This window comes from Lissotriton helveticus, chromosome 4_1, assembly GCF_964261635.1.
Source record: "Lissotriton helveticus chromosome 4_1, aLisHel1.1, whole genome shotgun sequence".
In the NCBI taxonomy this organism is placed as follows: Eukaryota; Metazoa; Chordata; class Amphibia; order Caudata; family Salamandridae; genus Lissotriton; species Lissotriton helveticus.
In genome coordinates, this window is record NC_136063.1 from 29,437,598 (window position 1) to 29,456,705 (window position 19,108).

At 45.3% G+C, this 19,108-nt stretch overlaps 1 protein-coding gene across 1 annotated transcript in view; it reads right to left on the bottom strand.

The window, feature by feature from the left end:
* LOC144828297 (glutathione synthetase-like) overlaps positions 1-19,108 on the bottom strand; it is a 560,445-nt gene that overhangs the window by 487,812 nt on the left and 53,525 nt on the right. Inside the window, exon 3 of the mRNA XM_078686380.1 lies at positions 15,390-15,535. Within this exon, the coding sequence (XP_078542506.1) occupies positions 15,390-15,535 (146 nt within the window). The remainder of the gene's footprint in view (positions 1-15,389; positions 15,536-19,108) is intronic.

Below are 19,108 nucleotides of genomic sequence, written 5' to 3' on the forward strand. Positions count from 1 at the left end.
CCTACTGGCTGAAAAGCCCATTGACAGACTAGGCATCATAGTGAAATAAATTAATCTGGCAAATTTAACAAACATGGAGAAAACGTGTTGTACGGTTTCTACTTTTACAGTTGGAACTGTGTGTTTGTTGGGCAACAGAAATGTTGGGATTGGTGTTAGACTTTTTCCTTGCACCCTTCCAGGATATGCTGCCCTAGAGACCACCTAGCTCACAGTGCCACAATAAGCCCCCCTAGCCTAGATGAGTGGCATATTTTTTGGGCAACCTCAGAACATGAAAACCCTTTATCTCAGTCCCTCTCCGCGAGATATACAAGAAAGACACAAAGGGGCACTTTCAGTGTTTATTCATGTATTTAATGTGAACATGTTAAAATTGCAGTGTTTCTTACGGAGCCGAACTGAGCCACATTACAAATGTACTGACTTATGCAACATCTTTCCATTACAAGAGATAAAAAATGAAATGCAAACAATTAACTAGCCCCTACTGAAACTGCAGGCCACCCAACACAATGCATTTTTCAAATTGACTAAAAGTATAGATACATTATGTTCCATGTCCTCAATCAAACAAGCAACACCCTTACACAACAGTTCTTGAACTTATTTGTGATGGTACAAAAACAAAGATCTCGAATCCAATGGTATATTTGCAGCAGACAAATAGATTGATCTTTCCAGTTCCAAATTCAAATCCAAATCCAAATGAAAAGTGACCAGGAGATAGAAATAGCACTTGGAGGAGCTTACTGGACAGGAATAGGAAGCTATACTCTCTGGGACACTTCCTATTTCTTGGAAAAAAAATCAAAACACTAAAAAAACAACTTGACCGGACATCCCTTTGGAGTAGAATATTAAGTCAAAAATGTATTTTTGAGTAGATTTAGCTCCTTCTTGAGTAGAGAATATGCTCAAAATGCAGCCACAGTCATTTACGCTCACCAGCGTCACTGTTGGAAATGGGATCCCCGGCTGGCCAGGACGGAAGGTACTGTCTGATAGGCTATGTTCTAAGTTCTAGGCCTACAAGTATTGTATTGTTACTTCTAAAAGTGCTGATTCCTGACAGTGGTCCAGGTGGCCCTGTCTTGTAAATAATCCCTTGTAAATTCTGCCCGTGCCTCTGGCACATTGTAAAGTGTGTTTTATCTAATGTGTTTTGGTGTAATACAAAGGCTATTTTTATATAACCTTGTGTGGAGTTTCCTTTGTGGTGGGCCTTTGGGTGTTGTTGCTGGGGTGCGTGCGCAAATACTTAACTTACATCGCCTCCAAGTTTAGCCTTGCTGCTCGCGCCACGTTACCTAGAGGGTGAGTAGGGGTTATCTTGGCGTGTAACTCCCTTGCCCTGACTTGGGGGTGGTGGTCTCTGACTGACTTTGGCGAAAGCCCTGGCCAGCCAGGGATCCCATTTCCAACATTGGCGGCAAGCGGTGGGATAAGGATTTGTGTTTGCGTTGTACCTTAGTAGCAGCTGGCTGCACCACAAAACTCTACATTTTAGATAAAAACATTTTGGGGATTATTGTATGGAGTTTGCTAAAAATGTCATTTCTGTGGAAATGTGTTTCTCGTGCACTTTTAGTTAGGTGTCCCTAGCTCGGGAGGGTAGATCATCCCCCTATGTGCAGTGTGTTTTCTGGATTCACCAGAAGGGTGTGATCCAGTGGTGGCAGCATGAGTGTGTCCAGTGCATATGTCCCCCGTCCCTGCCCTGGAGTAATGGTACCTGTGTCAAGTGTGGTCAGGTTGAGAAGTCAGGGGTGGTAGAAACTGCCTTACCAGTCTGGGGAGGGGTGTGTGTGGATGAATGGTGTGTGGCACTGGATGTGTTTGTGAGTTCTCTGGATGGGGAGCTTGCTGAATGCTAGTTTTGTTCAGATACCTAAGTCCTGTGTGTTGAACTTTTCCCAAGAACGTCTGCAGACAGTGGAGCCTGCTTGTTGATTTCTGTGGTCTGTTGAGAGACAGAATTTTGGAGTTGGTAATGTTCTGGGAGGAGAGAGGCATATGGGATGGAGTGATTCCAAAAGGAGTGTCTGAGGTGTCTTCCAGCCCAGCGTGGTGGAAGAGGTTCAGTGTAGCCCAGCTAGGTCTCGGTGTAGGGGCTCACGTCCTGTCTCAAGAGGAGAAGGAGTGGGTGGGACTGCATGTCTCCAGGTGCCCGAAACCCAGTCTCAGGGCCTGGATTGTTCTTGAAGGGAACATCAGGTCGGGGGCCTAGGCTGTACCAATAGGTCATTTGAGGAGGATCTTCCAGAGTGTCTGGAGAACGTGGAACCTCTGTAACCAGGGTTCCAGTAGTTCTGGTGTCTGGCAGTACCGCTCCAGTTGGGAGGGTGCATAAGTCCAGATGGAGGGGTGCGAGGGGGATAGGTTCCCCAGTAGAAGAGCCAGTGGGTCAGGGGCCAGCCAGAAGGGTTGTGTCGCCAGGGAGTGACCATGGTGAGGCCACTTCTGTCCTGAGTGTCAGGCAGACTTGTACACGACACATTAGTTGTGTCACCCTCAAGGAAGTCCTGGTGCGCCAGGCATCTGACCAAAGGGTACGTCCCTCGGTTGGGGAGCCAGTAGCCGGTGTTTCCGGATCTGGACGTAAGGGCAACTGTATGTAGTGTCCTGAAGTTACAAGAGGGAACTCCTGCCTGACGAGAAGGAACCGGGTAAGCTGTATGGGGTATTGACCTGCAGTGGTTGCCTTGCTGCTTAAGGAGGAGAGAAAGTCTTAGATTTTTGTTTTCAACTTGTAGAAGTCCTGGTGCGCCAGGCATCTAACCAAAGGGTAGCGTCCCTAGGTTGGGGAGCCAGGTTCAGGTGTTTCCTGTCCTGGACGGCAGGGCGACTGTAGCCAGTGTCCTGGCCGGTTTGTCTTCTAGGGGTACCCCTGTGAACCCAGGTGGGGCTCATCTTAAGTGAAGAGACCCTGTGTTTCCCAGAAGGGGTGGTACAGGTCTAGCAGGGATCTTTAGGGTTCTTGGCTGAGTGTTGTGGTACTACCCTGAGAGCAGGTGGGGCCTACCTTAAGTGGAGGGACCCTGTTCTACAGTGGGAGGGTGCAGAACTCTGGAAGGGGGTCAGAGGAAGTCTGACCCCTGTGCATCCGGTGAATTTGAATCCCAGGTGGTAAACCAGTTAAGGGAGCTGTGACTCTGTCATGACCAGCCTGGTGTCCTGTAGGCACCGCACTGAGCCGCGTCTGCCCTCGGCCGCGCAGTCTATGCCGCTCGCCGTCCCCGTCTCGACGCGGTCCGCGAGCCGCCGCCTGCGCCGCATCTGGCAACCCGCAAAGTGCAACGCCTTACTACACCGTTCTTGTGCTGGTCTGACTGTGGTCACTGCTGCTGAGGAAGTCAGGTCCTAAACTGGTGGGAGAGTTGTGTTCTGGAGGGTGCTTCAGAAATAGAGGTAGGGTGGGGCATTCCTGCCCGTGACCTCTGGTCAGCCTGAGGGTGCGGACCCTAGGTTGAAGGATCAGTGGTAGTTTGGAACTACACTGAGAAAGGGAGTGGAGAATGGCTATTGTAGGCCAGGGGTTACTACCCCCCACTCTGTGGATGGGCATGGACCAGTGGTATCTGGGTGGCCTAGGGCCTGGTCCTAGCCGTGGACAGCTAAGGAGTACCAGTGGGGTAGCCTAGTTGGGCCTGTGTTTTTTTAAGGATGTGCTTGTCTTATGGATCAACTTGGCGTAGAACCAGAGGGTGTCCCTGCGTTGCGGGCCCGCGTCCGTGTTCTATCGCCCCAAGCAGGGAAGTCCATCACGGTGGTGATTGGTCTCCCCTGCGTTTTGGCTGGAAGGGGGTTGTGTTGGACTTGGGCCTTCTGGCAGGGTCACCCCTGAACTTTTTGCCTTAAATTATAGTGATTTCTGGCCTTTGCGCACTTTGACACTGTGGCGCAGTGTAAAGTGCGTGCGCTCCTTGAGTGCGTGGAGTGAGATAGGCCTGCCCTCCCATAGGAATGCATGGGGAATGTATGGGTCCCTGGTAGTTCCTGATGCGTGGGGAGTGCAGGCTCGAGTTTGGTATGTGTGAACTCGTGGGAGTGAATGCTGCGCAACGGTATGTGTGGCTTGTATGTGTCTAGTGGGGAAGGGCCACTTCTAGACATGGCTGTGTGTGTGCAGTGAGGGTGCTGGAGTGTGATTGGCTGGAGCTGGCTGGCATGCCAGGCTCCAGGAAGTCTGGATGGGTCTGCCCGGTGGTGAGTGTGAGATTAGCATGAGTGATGTATGGGAGGAGTGTACCTGTGTCCTGGATGGGCTGGGTTTTCCCCACACAATGCTGGCTCCGCCCCCCTGTGGTGTGACTGATGACCCAAGCCCTGCCAGTGAATAGAATGGGTGGTTGGGCCATCAAGAGTGCTCCAGAACCAGCTGCAACTGGTTCTGCCCCCACCCTGCACCTACAGACAAAGGGTTGCTCTGTATAAAAAGAGGCTGTGACCTCTTGAAAAATGTTCTTGTTCCCAACTTGAATCTTGCCAGGGGCGTGCTGCTGCTTGGGCTCAGGGATGGCTTGCCTCCCTGAGCCCTGGCCAGCCCCTGGACTGCTGATTACTGGATTACTGATGGCCTTGTTGCTTTTTGTGCCTTCATAGCGCTGGGAGCGCTGTATTTCCTTCCTAGCGCTTGGGAGCGCTGTATCCTGCATATAGCGCTGGAAGCGCTATATTTCTGCCCACAGCGCTTGGGAGCGCTGTTCATTCAAGCCGGTGCCCACCCGGCATTTGCCCGTTCTGTAAGGGGTCCCTGACCCCCAGCGAGTGCCTACCTCGCTCGAGTGCTTATTTAATCTCTCGAGGGTGCCACCCCTTGTAAAAGCCCCCGAGATTCACCGCCGCGGCCCGAGCACCGCAAAACAGGAAGTCAGGCACTACGGTGCCTGACCCGGGGCGGGACTTCCGGTTTGCCAGAGGAAGTCCCGCCTGCCGCCGTGCCCCGATTGGCTGCTCGCTACCACCGGGGGAAAAAGGAAAAGAAACAAACAGCCGGCCAGGAGATGTCGTCCCGCGGCCCGGGGCTCAGGTGAGTTATGGAGAGCCCCGGGGCCGTCAACAGGGAGAGTGCCCGTACCGCGAGAGTGCCCGCACCCGGACAGGAGTCCCTCCACCGGAGGGAAACCCGCGATTCCCGGTGAGTGAAGGGGGGGGGCTGCCGTCCTTGTCCTGCCCCGAGCCGGTGACTAGAAGCTGGCTTGGGGGGGAGCTCCGGGTGTGTGAGGGCAACAGGGCGCATTCAGCCTTCAGGGCGGCCCCGGATGGCAGTGGGCCGCCCCAACGTCTTTGTAAGCCAGAATGGCCCCCATTGCCTCAGGGAACCCGGAGGGGACTCCAACGTCGGAGTGAGTCATTGATTAGAGCCCACGAGAGGCTCTTGGGCAATTTGGGTATTGAGAGCCCCATGGCCCCGAGGCCCCAGTATTTTCAAAAGCCTAGAGGGCTCCCAAAAATGCACCTGTGTGTGCAGAGCCTAGAGGGCTCCAACGATGGCAAGTGATGTTCCAGAGCCAGAGGGCTCCAACCTATTGCGCAGTTTGGATGCAGTTTGGTTCCTGAGGGGCCAGTGAGGGCCCCTGGCGCAGATTTGTCTTCCAGCTGCCCAGCAGGTAGTGGGCAGCTGCACCGTTTAGGTATTTTGCTTTTAGGAGGGACATGTACTCTGGACTTAGGAGTGAGGCGCACTCCTTCATCCCTGGCCTTTTCCCAGCTGCGCAGCACTTAGTGCCAGCTGCAGCGTTTAGGCCCCCTGTTCTGTCCCTCAGCTGCCCAGCAAGTAGTGGGCAGCTGCTACGTTTAGGTTCTGGCGCAGTGGCGCAACCTGGACTTTGTGAGTTCTGCGCTAAAGGTGATTTATGCGCTAACTGAGGCTTAGATGCTGTTGTGATCTATGTCCTATTGCTTTTGGGTGTTAGGAAATGTACAATGTGTAGTATGTTTTGCGCACCCTGTGTTCTGCACCTCTGAATGTGTTGTTGATACATTATGTGCCCTGTTCCTTACACCGCTGAACGTGTGTTGATGCGTCATGTGTTTTGTCCCCAGGTCTATGCCCCTACTTGTATTGTGATACTGAGGTGGTTGTTCTTGCTAGTGCAGGTGGTGCTAGTAAGGTCCTGGTTCGCTGCGTGACCTGTTCCTAGGGTGGTTAGGATTGCGTAGGGGGGACTTACCAGTTACCAGTGGGTACTGGTTTTGTGCTTTATGTCCTATTTTGTGTTACAGTGATCTTCTGTTATAAGTGATCCCAAGGGCTTGATACTAAGCTTGCCCCCTGACCAGAGTCCCAGGACCAGTGGACTCTATGGTGCCTTCCCTGCCAAATTGATGGGACTTGTCTGATCTCCCTGGGCCCCTGGGGCCTCGCTGAAGTGTGCCTCGCTCGTTCCCCTCGGCAGCACGTGCCGGCAGCCCGTCCAAGCTTCGAGCAGCACCGCTCTCCCCTGAGCCGCGCCGCTTCGCTGGGTCGCCCGCATCCTGCCTCCCCCTCCTCTTCTGAGCCGCACACATTGGTCGCCCCAGAGAAACACTTGTACCGTGCCGGCAGCCCGTCCAAGCCTCGAGCAGCGCCGCTCTCCCCTGAGCCGCGCCGCTTCGCTGGATCGCCCGCTCAAGTTTACTAAGGAGGTCACTCGCATTATCCCGTGCAACCAGGACGGAAGGTACTGTCTGATAGGCTATGTTCTAAGTTCTAGGCCTACAAGTATTGTATTGTTACTTCTAAAAGTGCTGATTCCTGACAGTGGTCCAGGTGGCCCTGTCTTGTAAATAATCCCTTGTAAATTCTGCCCGTGCCTCTGGCACATTGTAAAGTGTGTTTTATCTAATGTGTTTTGGTGTAATACAAAGGCTATTTTTATATAACCTTGTGTGGAGTTTCCTTTGTGGTGGGCCTTTGGGTGTTGTTGCTGGGGTGCATGCGCAAATACTTAACTTACATCGCCTCCAAGTTTAGCCTTGCTGCTCGCGCCACGTTACCTAGAGGGTGAGTAGGGGTTATCTTGGCGTGTAACTCCCTTGCCCTGACTTGGGGGTGGTGGTCTCTGACTGACTTTGGCGAAAGCCCTGGCCAGCCAGGGATCCCATTTCCAACAGTCACAAAAAAGGCGCTGGAAGGCACCGTCGTGGCCAGAAGTCAAGCTAGCAGCCAGAAAATCTGCAATGCACTTGTGAGCAGCTAACAAATCTAGTTGCGCTTGCCAGAGTGCACCAATTCAAGCACCACACATGCCAACAGAAAAAAAAATGCTGTCAAACCCTGGATGGGGGACTTTAGTCGGAACTCTGCGCTACGTCCGGAGTTCCTGAGTTCCGCCAAATCTGCAAGCGGGGTGATTTTTTCCACTTGGGCCTATGAATAAATACTCCTGGAAACCTGTGACTTTTGCATGTTTTCAGGCGTACTTCTGAAAATACTTGTGAATTCCTGAAAGTTGTAAATCTGCAAATATTTTTACAATGGGTTTCATTTTGAAAGCAAAAAAAATTGTACAAGAATTTAGCAACCCTGCCTGAAACCTTCAACCATTTCTTAAAGCTGCACATTTCTTTTGAGAACATTGTTTGCTTTCAAAATAAAATCACAAATAATGCATCCATTCTTTCTCATGTGTTTGAAAAAAAGGATTATTTTGGGAGCATTATATATTGTTATATTTTGCAAACCTGAGTATACACTCGAAAAATAGAACCACTGCCATTAATGCAAGCTACCCATGCTGCACACTGTACTTTAGTAGAGCACTCATTCTAAGGTTAAGAGCTTTAAGTTAAAGAATCATATATACCACTTTGAACATTCAAAAAATATGGATGAATATTTTGTCATAGCAGCAACCAATCCTCTTTGTGCCAGTCATACTGTGGACTGTGATACTGTAGACTGACCGGCAAAGGGATTGTGCTGCAAAGTTCAGCCGACTTTCCAGTGGGCAATCAATAGGTACTGTTTCAACATATTTGAAAGAGTGCCTGTTGGTCTTTTCAATAATATTTGTTTGGCTTATTCCAATATAATACATGGTTATACATTTCACTGTATTTTTCCCAACCAAGCAATTACATTATTGCAAATAAATAAAATCACTTGAATCAAATTGACTACTCAATGGACATAAGAGAACCAATGTGACTAAATTGTTTCATTTACAACAAAACAATGTGAGCGGTGAACAGTGTGGACCAAACTAAAACAATTTTCACTGGATTACAAGAAATAATGGTCATTTGAGTTTATGCAGGCATCCTTTAATTTGAATGCACTTGTTGTAATTATTGATAAAATATTGAGTGACCAGAATGTCTCTAGGAATGATACAAATACAAATATGTATGCCACTATCTTGAAGAACTCACCATTCTTTTGTCATAAGTTAATAATAGTGGTCCTGATTCACAAAGGTAAGTTACATATTGGTTAAGTTTACACTTTGAGGTACGTTTACTACTTTTGATATTCACAAACTCCACATGGAAGCTACAAAAGTGTAGTTTTATATATCTCCACCTCAGAAAATACAATTGGCTTAGGCTTATGTGGGTGGGTGACTTCTCACCATAAACCCCTCCCAAACCCTCTCTAAACCCCTCTTAATATTTCCTAATACGATCCCTTTAGTAGTAAGCATTCTTCTTTTACCACCTACTCCCCTGTGTCCCTCCCATATTGACTACTAAAATCTTTGCTTATATGTGCAGAGACTCAATAGATGTGATGGAGAAATGTGTACACATAAATATAAGCATAAGCATAGTATGGTATGTTCTATAGAACACTTTGTAGTATTACAACATTTACTACTGAGTGCCATTTGAGAGTCAGACCCATAGTGAATAACAGCATTTTAATGTATTATTGGTACTACTGATTCATGTCATGATTATAGTTTTATGGTGTTGTTTGTCCTAAGCTTTACACATTATGCTGAACCCCTGCACCTTTACAAAACAAACACATTTTCTTACAAAACAAGCATAACTATGGTTCCACTTAGGACTCATCAGATAGTGGCCTTGGAGATTCATTAGTCTATGGATGCACTAAAGGGGAAGCCACATAGAAATCTATCAGTACATGAAGCATTACTGCCTACATTCCCATGCTCATGTTAACTTGCAAGGATCTCTCACCATTCTTCTCCTTAACTAGGAACTCCTCAAAATTGTGTTCCCTTACCGGGTGTTTTTATTAATCCTTTGGATAAGCAACATATACAGTGGTTCACCAGCATCAGCATCCTAATGTTCACAAGCAATCCCACTCAACCTCTGCCTATTGCAATTTTGAAATTGCTGGTGTGGCAACACTGATCAATATTGCATTGAGACACATCAGTTGATGCAGTGCATTTTGGGAGTCATGACTATCAGCAGGAAGTGACATATCTAAAGTAGTTGAGATCGATTAGTGATTGAAATGTAATTCCAATAGAAACATGTGAGCTCTAAAGAATATCAGGTCCATTTGGAGTGCAGGCTCTTAGTCAATGACTTGCATATCTAGGTCTTCTATCCATTTTTCCTTAGTGATGAAATACACCTTTACGTCCTACAGTCTGATTCAGTGGCATAAAAAGGGGTCATGGACCCTAACACAAGAATGGAAACAGTTCCCTAACCATAGTCTGTTAGTAAAAATGGGTAGCCAATTCTTGGGGTGAAAAAGGCTCCACACAATCTGGGTGCAGTGCACCTGCACCTGCTGCACTATTGATAACTACGCCCTTTGCCTGATTATTCAATTGTGTGAACTGACATTAGAAAGGCCTTACTAATAGACAATTACTGAATCAGATCCAAGGGCTTCTCCATCTATGCATCAAAAATCAGGAACTATATCCCTGTATCTATCAGGGCCACATCACCATGGTCCAATGTAAAAAAAAAAAAAAGATCGGAGGACTCAAATCCTCAATGAACACTACAATACGATGCTCTATCAATCACTTCACAAAACTACCGTTCCCATTCTTTGACTGCCTTTTGTCTTAGACCGTGTACTGTTATCTACTGCCTTCTGGCTAGGTTCAACCTGTACAAATACCAGATCCCTCTGTTAGCTTACCTTCAGGGATTGATTTCCAGAAGTAATAAAGACATTAAATTAATTAGCACAGCTATAGATAGGACATTAATAGCTGTGGGAAATTAATAGTGTTAGACCAGTCATACTTATGGTGGTCTCCCCCAACTTTTTGCCTGCTGACCTCCATTTTTTGTGTGAACTTGTTGTTGGACTATTAGCCAGTCCATGCACGTTTCCCCTAAACATGGTGACATTGGTGCATACCTGATTGGGATATTTAGTTTACTAGTAAGTCCCTTGTAAAATGGTATACCATATACCCAGGTCCTGTCATTTAAATGCTGCTGTTAGGCCTGCAACACTGGCTGTACCACCCACACAAGTAGCCTTTCAAACTTCTCTCAGGCCTCCATCGTGGTCGTCCTGGACTTTAAATTTACCCCAGTCTAGCGTTACCTATAGTAACCTTTTTGAACAGATGACTTCTTAGCACAATTTCTGTGTATTCTTTAAAAAATCATAACTCCAGATCTACTAATTGGAGGTTGGTTCTTTTAGTCTTGATTTTCTCATAATAATATTCTGTATTTTTTCTAAACCTCTGTGCAGTTCTTTTGTGGTGTTTACAAAGTGTTAGTGTGTGTGCATATGTGTGTGTTGCATACATACTTTACACAGTGCCTCTATAGATAAGCCTGACGACTGCTCAGGGCCAAGCTACCAGAGGCTGAGCACAGGTTATCTTTTAGTGTGTATCTAGCTTACCCTGACTAGGATTGTGGTCCCTGTTTGGACAGGGTGCAAACCTCTGCCAACTAGAGACCCAAATTCTAATAAATAGTAATTAATCAGACCACATAGTGCCTGGTGTGTTCAGAGTAACATGGATCTGTGCAGACATGATAGAGCACTCATTGCTTCCCTTTCTAAACTCTAATAAATGATACGACCATCATAGATATACAAACATTTAGTTGGCATGCTGAAGGTACATGACGTGACACCATAAAGCATTATCAATTCTTTAAAGAAACACAGAAATACTTGTTCAAAGATTAAAAAATCCACAACGCACGATTCAAAGATGTCAAAAAAAAATTATAGACAGTCAGTCAATAACCTTACTTCGGCCACTAGGACAATAAAAGTGCATCATTACAAAAACACAGTAGACATTAAAAAAATAGAATGTGTGCACACTCGCAATCATATATCTACAGTCACGCAAATTATAAAAAGGCATCCTCCGCTTCTCTTAAAATCAATTAAAAAACTATCATTGGGTTAATGACAGACTAAAATATTCACAATTAAAAACAATGAGTAAAACGGAAGGCAGACGCAAGGTTCCCTATTTGCTGAACCCTATTGTGACCTTTTACAGTTCATTACGTTAAACATCCCAGAATGTTACTTTAGGAAGCCCAACTGCATGGCCCACGTAGTGTGTAAACAGTGTAATACAGCGAATACGATTGGAGGGTGGGTATCTTATTTAAAGACGGTCGGCCTCTAAGAAACGCTCAAACCCTAGATTTCTACATATTTGAATTAACCAGCGTTTGCGAGGCAGGTGGTATGCAGGGCCGAAAAACACTACATGGATTTTAGACTACCCTCTAATTGCACACTGGACAATCTCCCCTGATCTCTGTGGCCCATTTGCTAGTGTGGTTCATTAGTGGAATGTTCCCAAGTCTAAATTGCATATACAATTTCCTGGCCAGTGGGGGATAGATCACATCCAGGAACTGTTCTTTACTGTATACATCCTTTACTTGTAGGAACTCTACTGTCATCCGACCGCCAGTGGTGCTTTCCTGTAGGTACATTAAGTTGGATTGCCTATAGTGTTGCACTAGATCCAGCCTGGAAATCGATGGACATGATATCTCGGGGGTTTTCCAGAGGTCCTTCCTGCCTAGCCTAACAAAGAGTTCCGTTATGTGGCAAAGCCACAATATTTTCTTGGTAGTTGGAATAGACAGAATCTCCTTGAGCTCGGCTTTGTAGAAGGACAACTCTGGAGTCACCCACACCCGGCCCCAGAATGTAATAGGCCTAAGGGCAATCTCTTCATTAATCAACCTCATGCCCAAATCTATGCGGAGAGGAACTAGGGGATTGCTAGAAGGAAGGCCCAGTAACTTCCTCATGAAGTTGTTCTCCACTTTTGTAAGGTTAGAAGAAGAGCAATGCCCCCACAGTTCCGCCCCATATAGAGTGCCCCCCCTTGCTTGGGCTTTATATATTTCCACAACAGGGGCAGCTGGCTTGGATGTAGAAGTTCTGTGCAATTTCATAATCCCACCCACGGTTTCAGTTAACCTTAATCTCGCCGTGGCCATCTGGGACCCCAATCAAAGTGCTCTGATAAAGTAATACCCAGAAACTCGAATATCCCCACCCTTTCCAGGAGTGTACCATTTAGGGAAGGATTTGGACAAGTGGTTTTGGGGGGATTGAAGGCCATATATTTGGCCCTACTTAGGTTGATCTTCAAGCACCTCATGTTACAGAACTCTGCAAAGCCAACAAGAGTGTGTTGTATACCCGTTGGCGACTTGGACAGTAGCAAAGTATCGTCTGCAAACATCAACGCGGGATCCTTCCACGAAACTAGCTGAGGGGCGTCATTATCCTTGATGTTATTTAGGTGGTCTATGAGTCCATTGATATAAAGACAAATAGAGTGGGGGCAAGAACGCATCCCTGGCGTTCTCCCATTTTGATGGGGAAATATACTGAAAGTTCTCCGTGTTTTCCACATCTTACTTGAGCATAGTTCCCTAAATGAAGCCTCACTAGCACATTGAGGAGGTACTGTTGATTCCTAAGGTCACTTAATACTTTCCAGAGTATCTCCCTGGGTACAAGGTCAAAGGCCGACTTCAGATCGACAAATATAAGATAGAGGCTGCCACCCTCTATGATCACCATTTTCCAGGACAGTAGTTGTAATCTGAAAATCTGGTCTACGGTTCACATATTCTAAAGCTGGCCTGATAGGGACTTAGGATCTCCTCCTCCTCTATCCAACCCTGTAAGCTGTCCAAAAGGACCAGTCCCATCAGTGTTTGGGTGATGTCAATTAGACTGATGGGTCTATAATTTGAGGGTAGAAGTGGCTATCCTTTTTTAAATATGGGACCTATCTCTGCTCCATGCCAGGTGTCAGGGGGATCCATACCCTTCATGATAAGATTAAATAGGGCACACAGATGAGGGACCCAAATTTTGGGTTCATCCTAGAAGAGGTCCCCTGGAAATTTATCTAGACCTGGCACTTTGTTACAATGTAGATTGTTGATGGCACTTCCGTCATGGTGATCTTCCACATCCCTTCCTGTTCGAACTCCAAGGGAAAGCTCTTTGAGCCAATGGTAACATGTCCACCATCTTCCCCATGATACAATGACCCAAATGCATCTCCCAGACTTTGTCGCTATGTTAGGCTCTATGGCTGGTCGTCCTTCCCTGTCCCCTGAACTTACTATTGCCCAGAACGATTTCAAATCTTTGGCATTCAGGGCTGACCTAAGGGATTCCCACCGCTCTAGTTCCCTGTTTTTCCTTTCTTGCTGGATGTTTCCTTTATACCTAGCACTGGCAAGTTTAATTTGGGGCCGAACCTTCGCTTTCACCGCATCCAGTAGATCTTGTTTGGCTTTACGACAATTGACGTTAAACCACAAGCATTTGGGACGTTTGTTTTCCCACGTTTGCTACACCGGGTAGAATAAGTCAGTCAATTTTGCAGTTAACTCCTCGTGTATTTTGAGTGCCTTATCTCGACCCCATGTATGAGCCTCCGCCTGTCCTACCTCCCACATTTCAGCAAACATAGGTAATGCTAGCTGGTAAATTTTTGCCAGTTTTGGGAGAGATTGCTGGATATTATTCCATCTAACTCTCCTTCTGTTATTAGATAGTATTAATGCGTTGGTCTCAGTTGTAGTAAGGGGTGCCTGGTTGGACCTACCCAAGTTTCCTATTTTCAAGATCACTATTAGGGCATTGTGGTCACTGTCCTGTCTCTGCTGGACATAGAAGTCGGAGACCTTTTCCCAGGATCTGGTTTCCACCAGGATATAGTCAAACAAAGAGGCCTGTCCTTCTCTTTTAAATGTATACTGTCCTGGCTGGTTGGATTTAGTCCTCTTGTTACACGCCCTCAATGAGAGGGCCAAAGTAAGTGAGTGGAGTTGCAGCCCCAGTGGTGACCATACTTTGATCAGAGTAATCAGCGGGTCAGGTATTGACCAATGCAGATCTTCTTCTGTAGGTGTGGAAAGATGAGGATCGGTAAGTGGCTCAAATTGACAATTGAAGTCACATCCTATGATCAACAAGATCGCTGGATCCAAGGTTAATATGAAACACCCCAAGTGGTCTATGATTACAGATTCCTGTCTGTTGTTCATGGGTCTGAAATACACATTAATTAAAGCTATTTTTGTCTTTGTGGGAAATGTCAGCAAGACACATTGAATGTCGTTAGTGGGAGGTGTCATCTGCTCGGCTCTACAGCCAAAGTGTGTACCTACCCAGATAGTCAATCCACTGGAGGGTCTCCCCCTTGTAGTGGCCATGATGTTAAAAGACGTAAAACCCACCCTCTGGAATTTATCCCTCGCCCAGGTCGCTTGAAATATACAAATATCTAGGTTATCCACAAAACACCCCCATTCTGGGCAGGGCAAGTTTGTTTTTGATTCCGGCCAAGTTCCAGGACAAGATCCGCAGGCCATCACCCTGAGCTCTTAACCCGCTCAATACCTCAGAGGCAGTGGCACAGGGGGGCGGAAAACAATTATAGGATTCTGGATCAGGCAGTAAGCTGCAGTTGTGAACAATGTATAGCTGCTGCGAGATAGACCATGAAAAGTACACCTATGGACACTAAAGGATCTATTGTACTGGAGTATGCTGTAAAAGATGAAGAGAAGTTAAAATATGGAAAATGCAGATTGGTGCTAATTTCCTACACATTGTAAATAGGGGAGGGCTAGGTCAAGAAGGTCTTTTCTATATGATCTAGTGACGATGAGGGAGCATTGAAAATTGCAGGCTTGGGTTATAATCCTGGCTCTGGAACTTCATTGAAAAGCATGTGGTCCTCCATAGGAACCTATTAATCTTCCTGCAAAGTGTAATTGTAAATTTGTGACATGTAATGTAATTCTGTCTTGAAATCCCCGCTTGGTGTATATAAACTTGCATCATCTCTCAACTCTTTCTGTTTCTGCACACCCTGGCTATCCAGATAGATTTGCACTTTAAGCATGTACAGATACATAACCTTGTGCACAGGCACTGGTAGAGCTCACTCATACGTGAAACAAAGTATCCCTGCAGTTACCTTTCAAGAGCTCCTTCCAGGAACCCATAATCCTGGCTAACGAGGTCCACGAGCAGGTTAAAATCTTGCTGAACAGCATTGGCTTCATCGAAGAGAGCTTTCGGCACAGGAGAAGGAAGCAATGCAATTGGAAAGTAATTCACCACCTGAAGTGGAAAATGCACAATTAAACCAGGTCTGTCCTTGCAAAAACTGTACAAACACTTGGTCCAATTAATGAACATGTCCTTACGATGACCACATGAACTATAAATTGAATTACGCTTCTTCACACAAAGAAAGACCCAACATATTCTGACATTAGACTTATTCCAGTGATTTATAAAGAAGAGATGGCAGAAGGTATGAAAGTGTTAAGACAAGTTATTGGATCCTTGTTCAAATTCATTGAACTGTATAGACAAAAAGTAACACATCAAAGCACATCACCCAAAAAGATTAGCTATGTGAGTGGATTTGCTTTATGACCATCTATATATCACTATTTTGGAACTGGAGGTGTGTGTCTAGTAATTGAGAGCAGCAGTAACAGCATCACTGGTGATTTGGAGGTTCTACCAATACGTGCCAGCAAGCCTGTTTATCTGAATGAACCATATCCCGAGCCTATGTCCAGCTGGAAGGAAGTCCAGTTACAAATATGAGTGAGATTAGTACTGGTAAGTACAATTGTCACCAGAACAGGCTCATGAACTGTGACTCAACCGTATAGCAGCTTTAATTGTAACATTCCTGTCTCAAACCCACCCGGCCTTTACCTCGGTCATCCACTTGTCATTTCCTACCGCACCTCCCACCTCCATTTTCTATCTCTATGGTTCGCAGTTCTGAAACATCATCCACCTTTCACCCAGAATAAAGTAAAGTAAAGGGCAGATGAGATTTTTCTTGATCCTATGCTGGTCTACTCCTCACCAAGCTGCAACCCTTTCTAGCACTACTCTTCTAATTAATAAGCCATGATTCGGACAGCATACCTCTCCATCTTCAATGTTGTAACATCTGCAAGTATAATAACTAAATGTCTATGATCCTTAATAATGTTTTTTTCACAGGACGTGGGTTTGTCATGACATTACATTAGCGTGGTATTTAGAAAACTGAACCTTCTGTTTTCAAGGCTTCTGCTTCTGCCAGAGTATTCCTTTGTCTCTAGGCATTTTGAACCAGACAGTAGGGCTCAGACCTTGTCCATGATTTGCTGCTAGGGTTCTCCTTTATGTCCATTGTCATGAGCATTTGGTCCTTTCCATCGGCCACAAGATTTATTACAAGTTACTAAACCATCTGGATGTAGGCTGGACAGTACAAATCCTTCTAGATTGCTGCAATGCACAATAGCAACAACCTTCTATTCAACTTTAGTAGATGGGTTGGACAAACCATCACTCAGGCCTGCAAACAGGAATGATTGCCATAGCCTGTGCTTGTTCATGGTCAGTCAAATAGAAGTATAGCAGCTTAGAAGTTTAAGAAAACATTGTGACTAATTGAGCTCTGAGTGGTAACTTTTTTAACTTCTGTTATTTTAAGCAATAGAATGCTATTGACCCCTTTGAAGGTATGTTAAAGATCAATGGCGTAGTATGTGTTCTCTTTGAGCCAATAGGTTCCATAAGCATCTAGGAAATGAGTGGCTAGAACATGTTTAAGATCATAATGTCTGATAGCTTGTGTGTAATCCACATTTTATTTTAACTGTGTTCACTTTACTTGGAGTCATTTTTTACGAGGAGCACATAATATGAACTCAAAGATGGTATTTGAGGTAATGACATTTGTATGTATTAGATATCAACAATGTCATGGCTTGTAACCGGTGCTCACCCTTAGTTTCACCCACCTCACCTCTGGTCCTGGGCATTAGCAGCTATCCCTTCAACCACAGGATTGTGAAGTGACATGTTGTGCCCCATTGTTACCACCCATTACTAGCACTGTCAATCCCGTTCCCCTTGTGGCAGCCCAAAAGCAGTGACTGTATGGCCCATCTGAGCGGCAGACTACAGAAGGATATGAGGATCCACTGCAAGATTTGTGCATCTGGCAGCCTATATAAACTAAACCCAGGGCATTGCCAGGTGCTTGACCTTTTCCCTGTTGATGAAAGGAAGCGTATGCTTGGGCTCTGTACTACACCTGTGCTCATCTGTTTTGGTTTAGTACTTGTGTTATGGCTGGTAATTCACCCAACAGATTGCATTGTAGTCTATAATATTGTATGGCCAGGCTCTGAAGGACACAGGGCAACCCCATTATTTTTGTTGGTTCGGGTCTTTGTATGTGTTTTTTGGCACTTTCTGTTTGTGGTGCATCATGATCTTCCTCATGCAGAATCACCTCAAACACTTTTCTTAGATAATTGGAATTATTCTACTTCTGCCAGAGCTGTCTTTAGAGGACTCACATTAGTAGTAGCTAGGGAAAGTTATACATTACTTATTTGTATTGTTGGACTTCTGTTGGGCCCCTCTACTGTCCCATGCATCTACGTACTGAAATTCAGTTATGCCTTCAATGCTGTGCTTTAACAACTGTCTATTGGCCTCTGCAGTGTTGCATGAGAATCCTGTATTAACCTTTGATCCTGATTGGTGTCTCAAGTTGTGCAGCATTAACAAATGCTATTGAACATGAGGATAAGACCAGTATCATACCTAATTTCTTTTGTTTTTGCAACTTAATGTTCCATTGATATGTTAAATGTTAAATATAGTGCATTAGCTAAAACAGCAAATCTTGTGTTAGCTTCATTTCCAGTTACCATTCATGCAAAATCAATGTAAATTTGAAAATGTATTATCTTATGTTGCTGTATGAGCAGAGAGTATTAGTAGGCTTGTGTTCTTTAGCTTGAAAAAATAGCCACTCATAAGAGTCGACAGAAAATCCAAACAACCCCTATCTGACAAGATGATCCATGTGAATGCAAATGGACGTCTATCTTGTGCGCATTCTCTCATATCCCTGTACTCTTCCGACGCATTTCGGCTTTCAGCAGCACAAGCAATCCTGGACATATTCATTGTCATCGACATGGAAAGAAATTGGTACAGCGTTGATTCAGCTGCAACATTAGGATCTACAAGTTAGTTGTGACATGTGACTGGTCATCAACTCCACAAATTGGATATTCTCTATTTCGTGGGATATAGGGTTTACAAGTGGTACCCAGAGAGAGACATAAATAGGTTTTGAATACATTTAGAACCATGCATACCCTTTAAATCATTCATAATTAATATTATGAAGTTACTGGTGACAAATATTTGCCATTCCGGACCACACATGCTCCCTTGCAAACAACACTATAAACAGGTTACATAAGAGGGAGCAAACATGGTCACCTTGGCAGTGCCTTGTTGTTGATAGTCAACTTTAATTTTAACATAAACACATTGTGTGCATTTAGAAATTTGTAAAATAAATCTGTTCCATTAGGATAAGGCTTTAGAGCTGTATCCTGCCTGATACATGCTCAAAGATCTTTGCATATCATGTAGCTTGAACTGAAAATCACATAAAGGATTATATGAATGCTTGGTACACTAGTTGTCAATAAATGTCACTCACCCTTGTGAAAAATAATCTAATGATTAAATTACTTCAGCGTTACCAGCTTTGCCAGCACTACTTGTTAAAGCAGATGTGCTAACTTGCTAATTTGTACTACAAATAGATGCTTTTAAATATGTTCAATTTCATAATCCCATCTATCA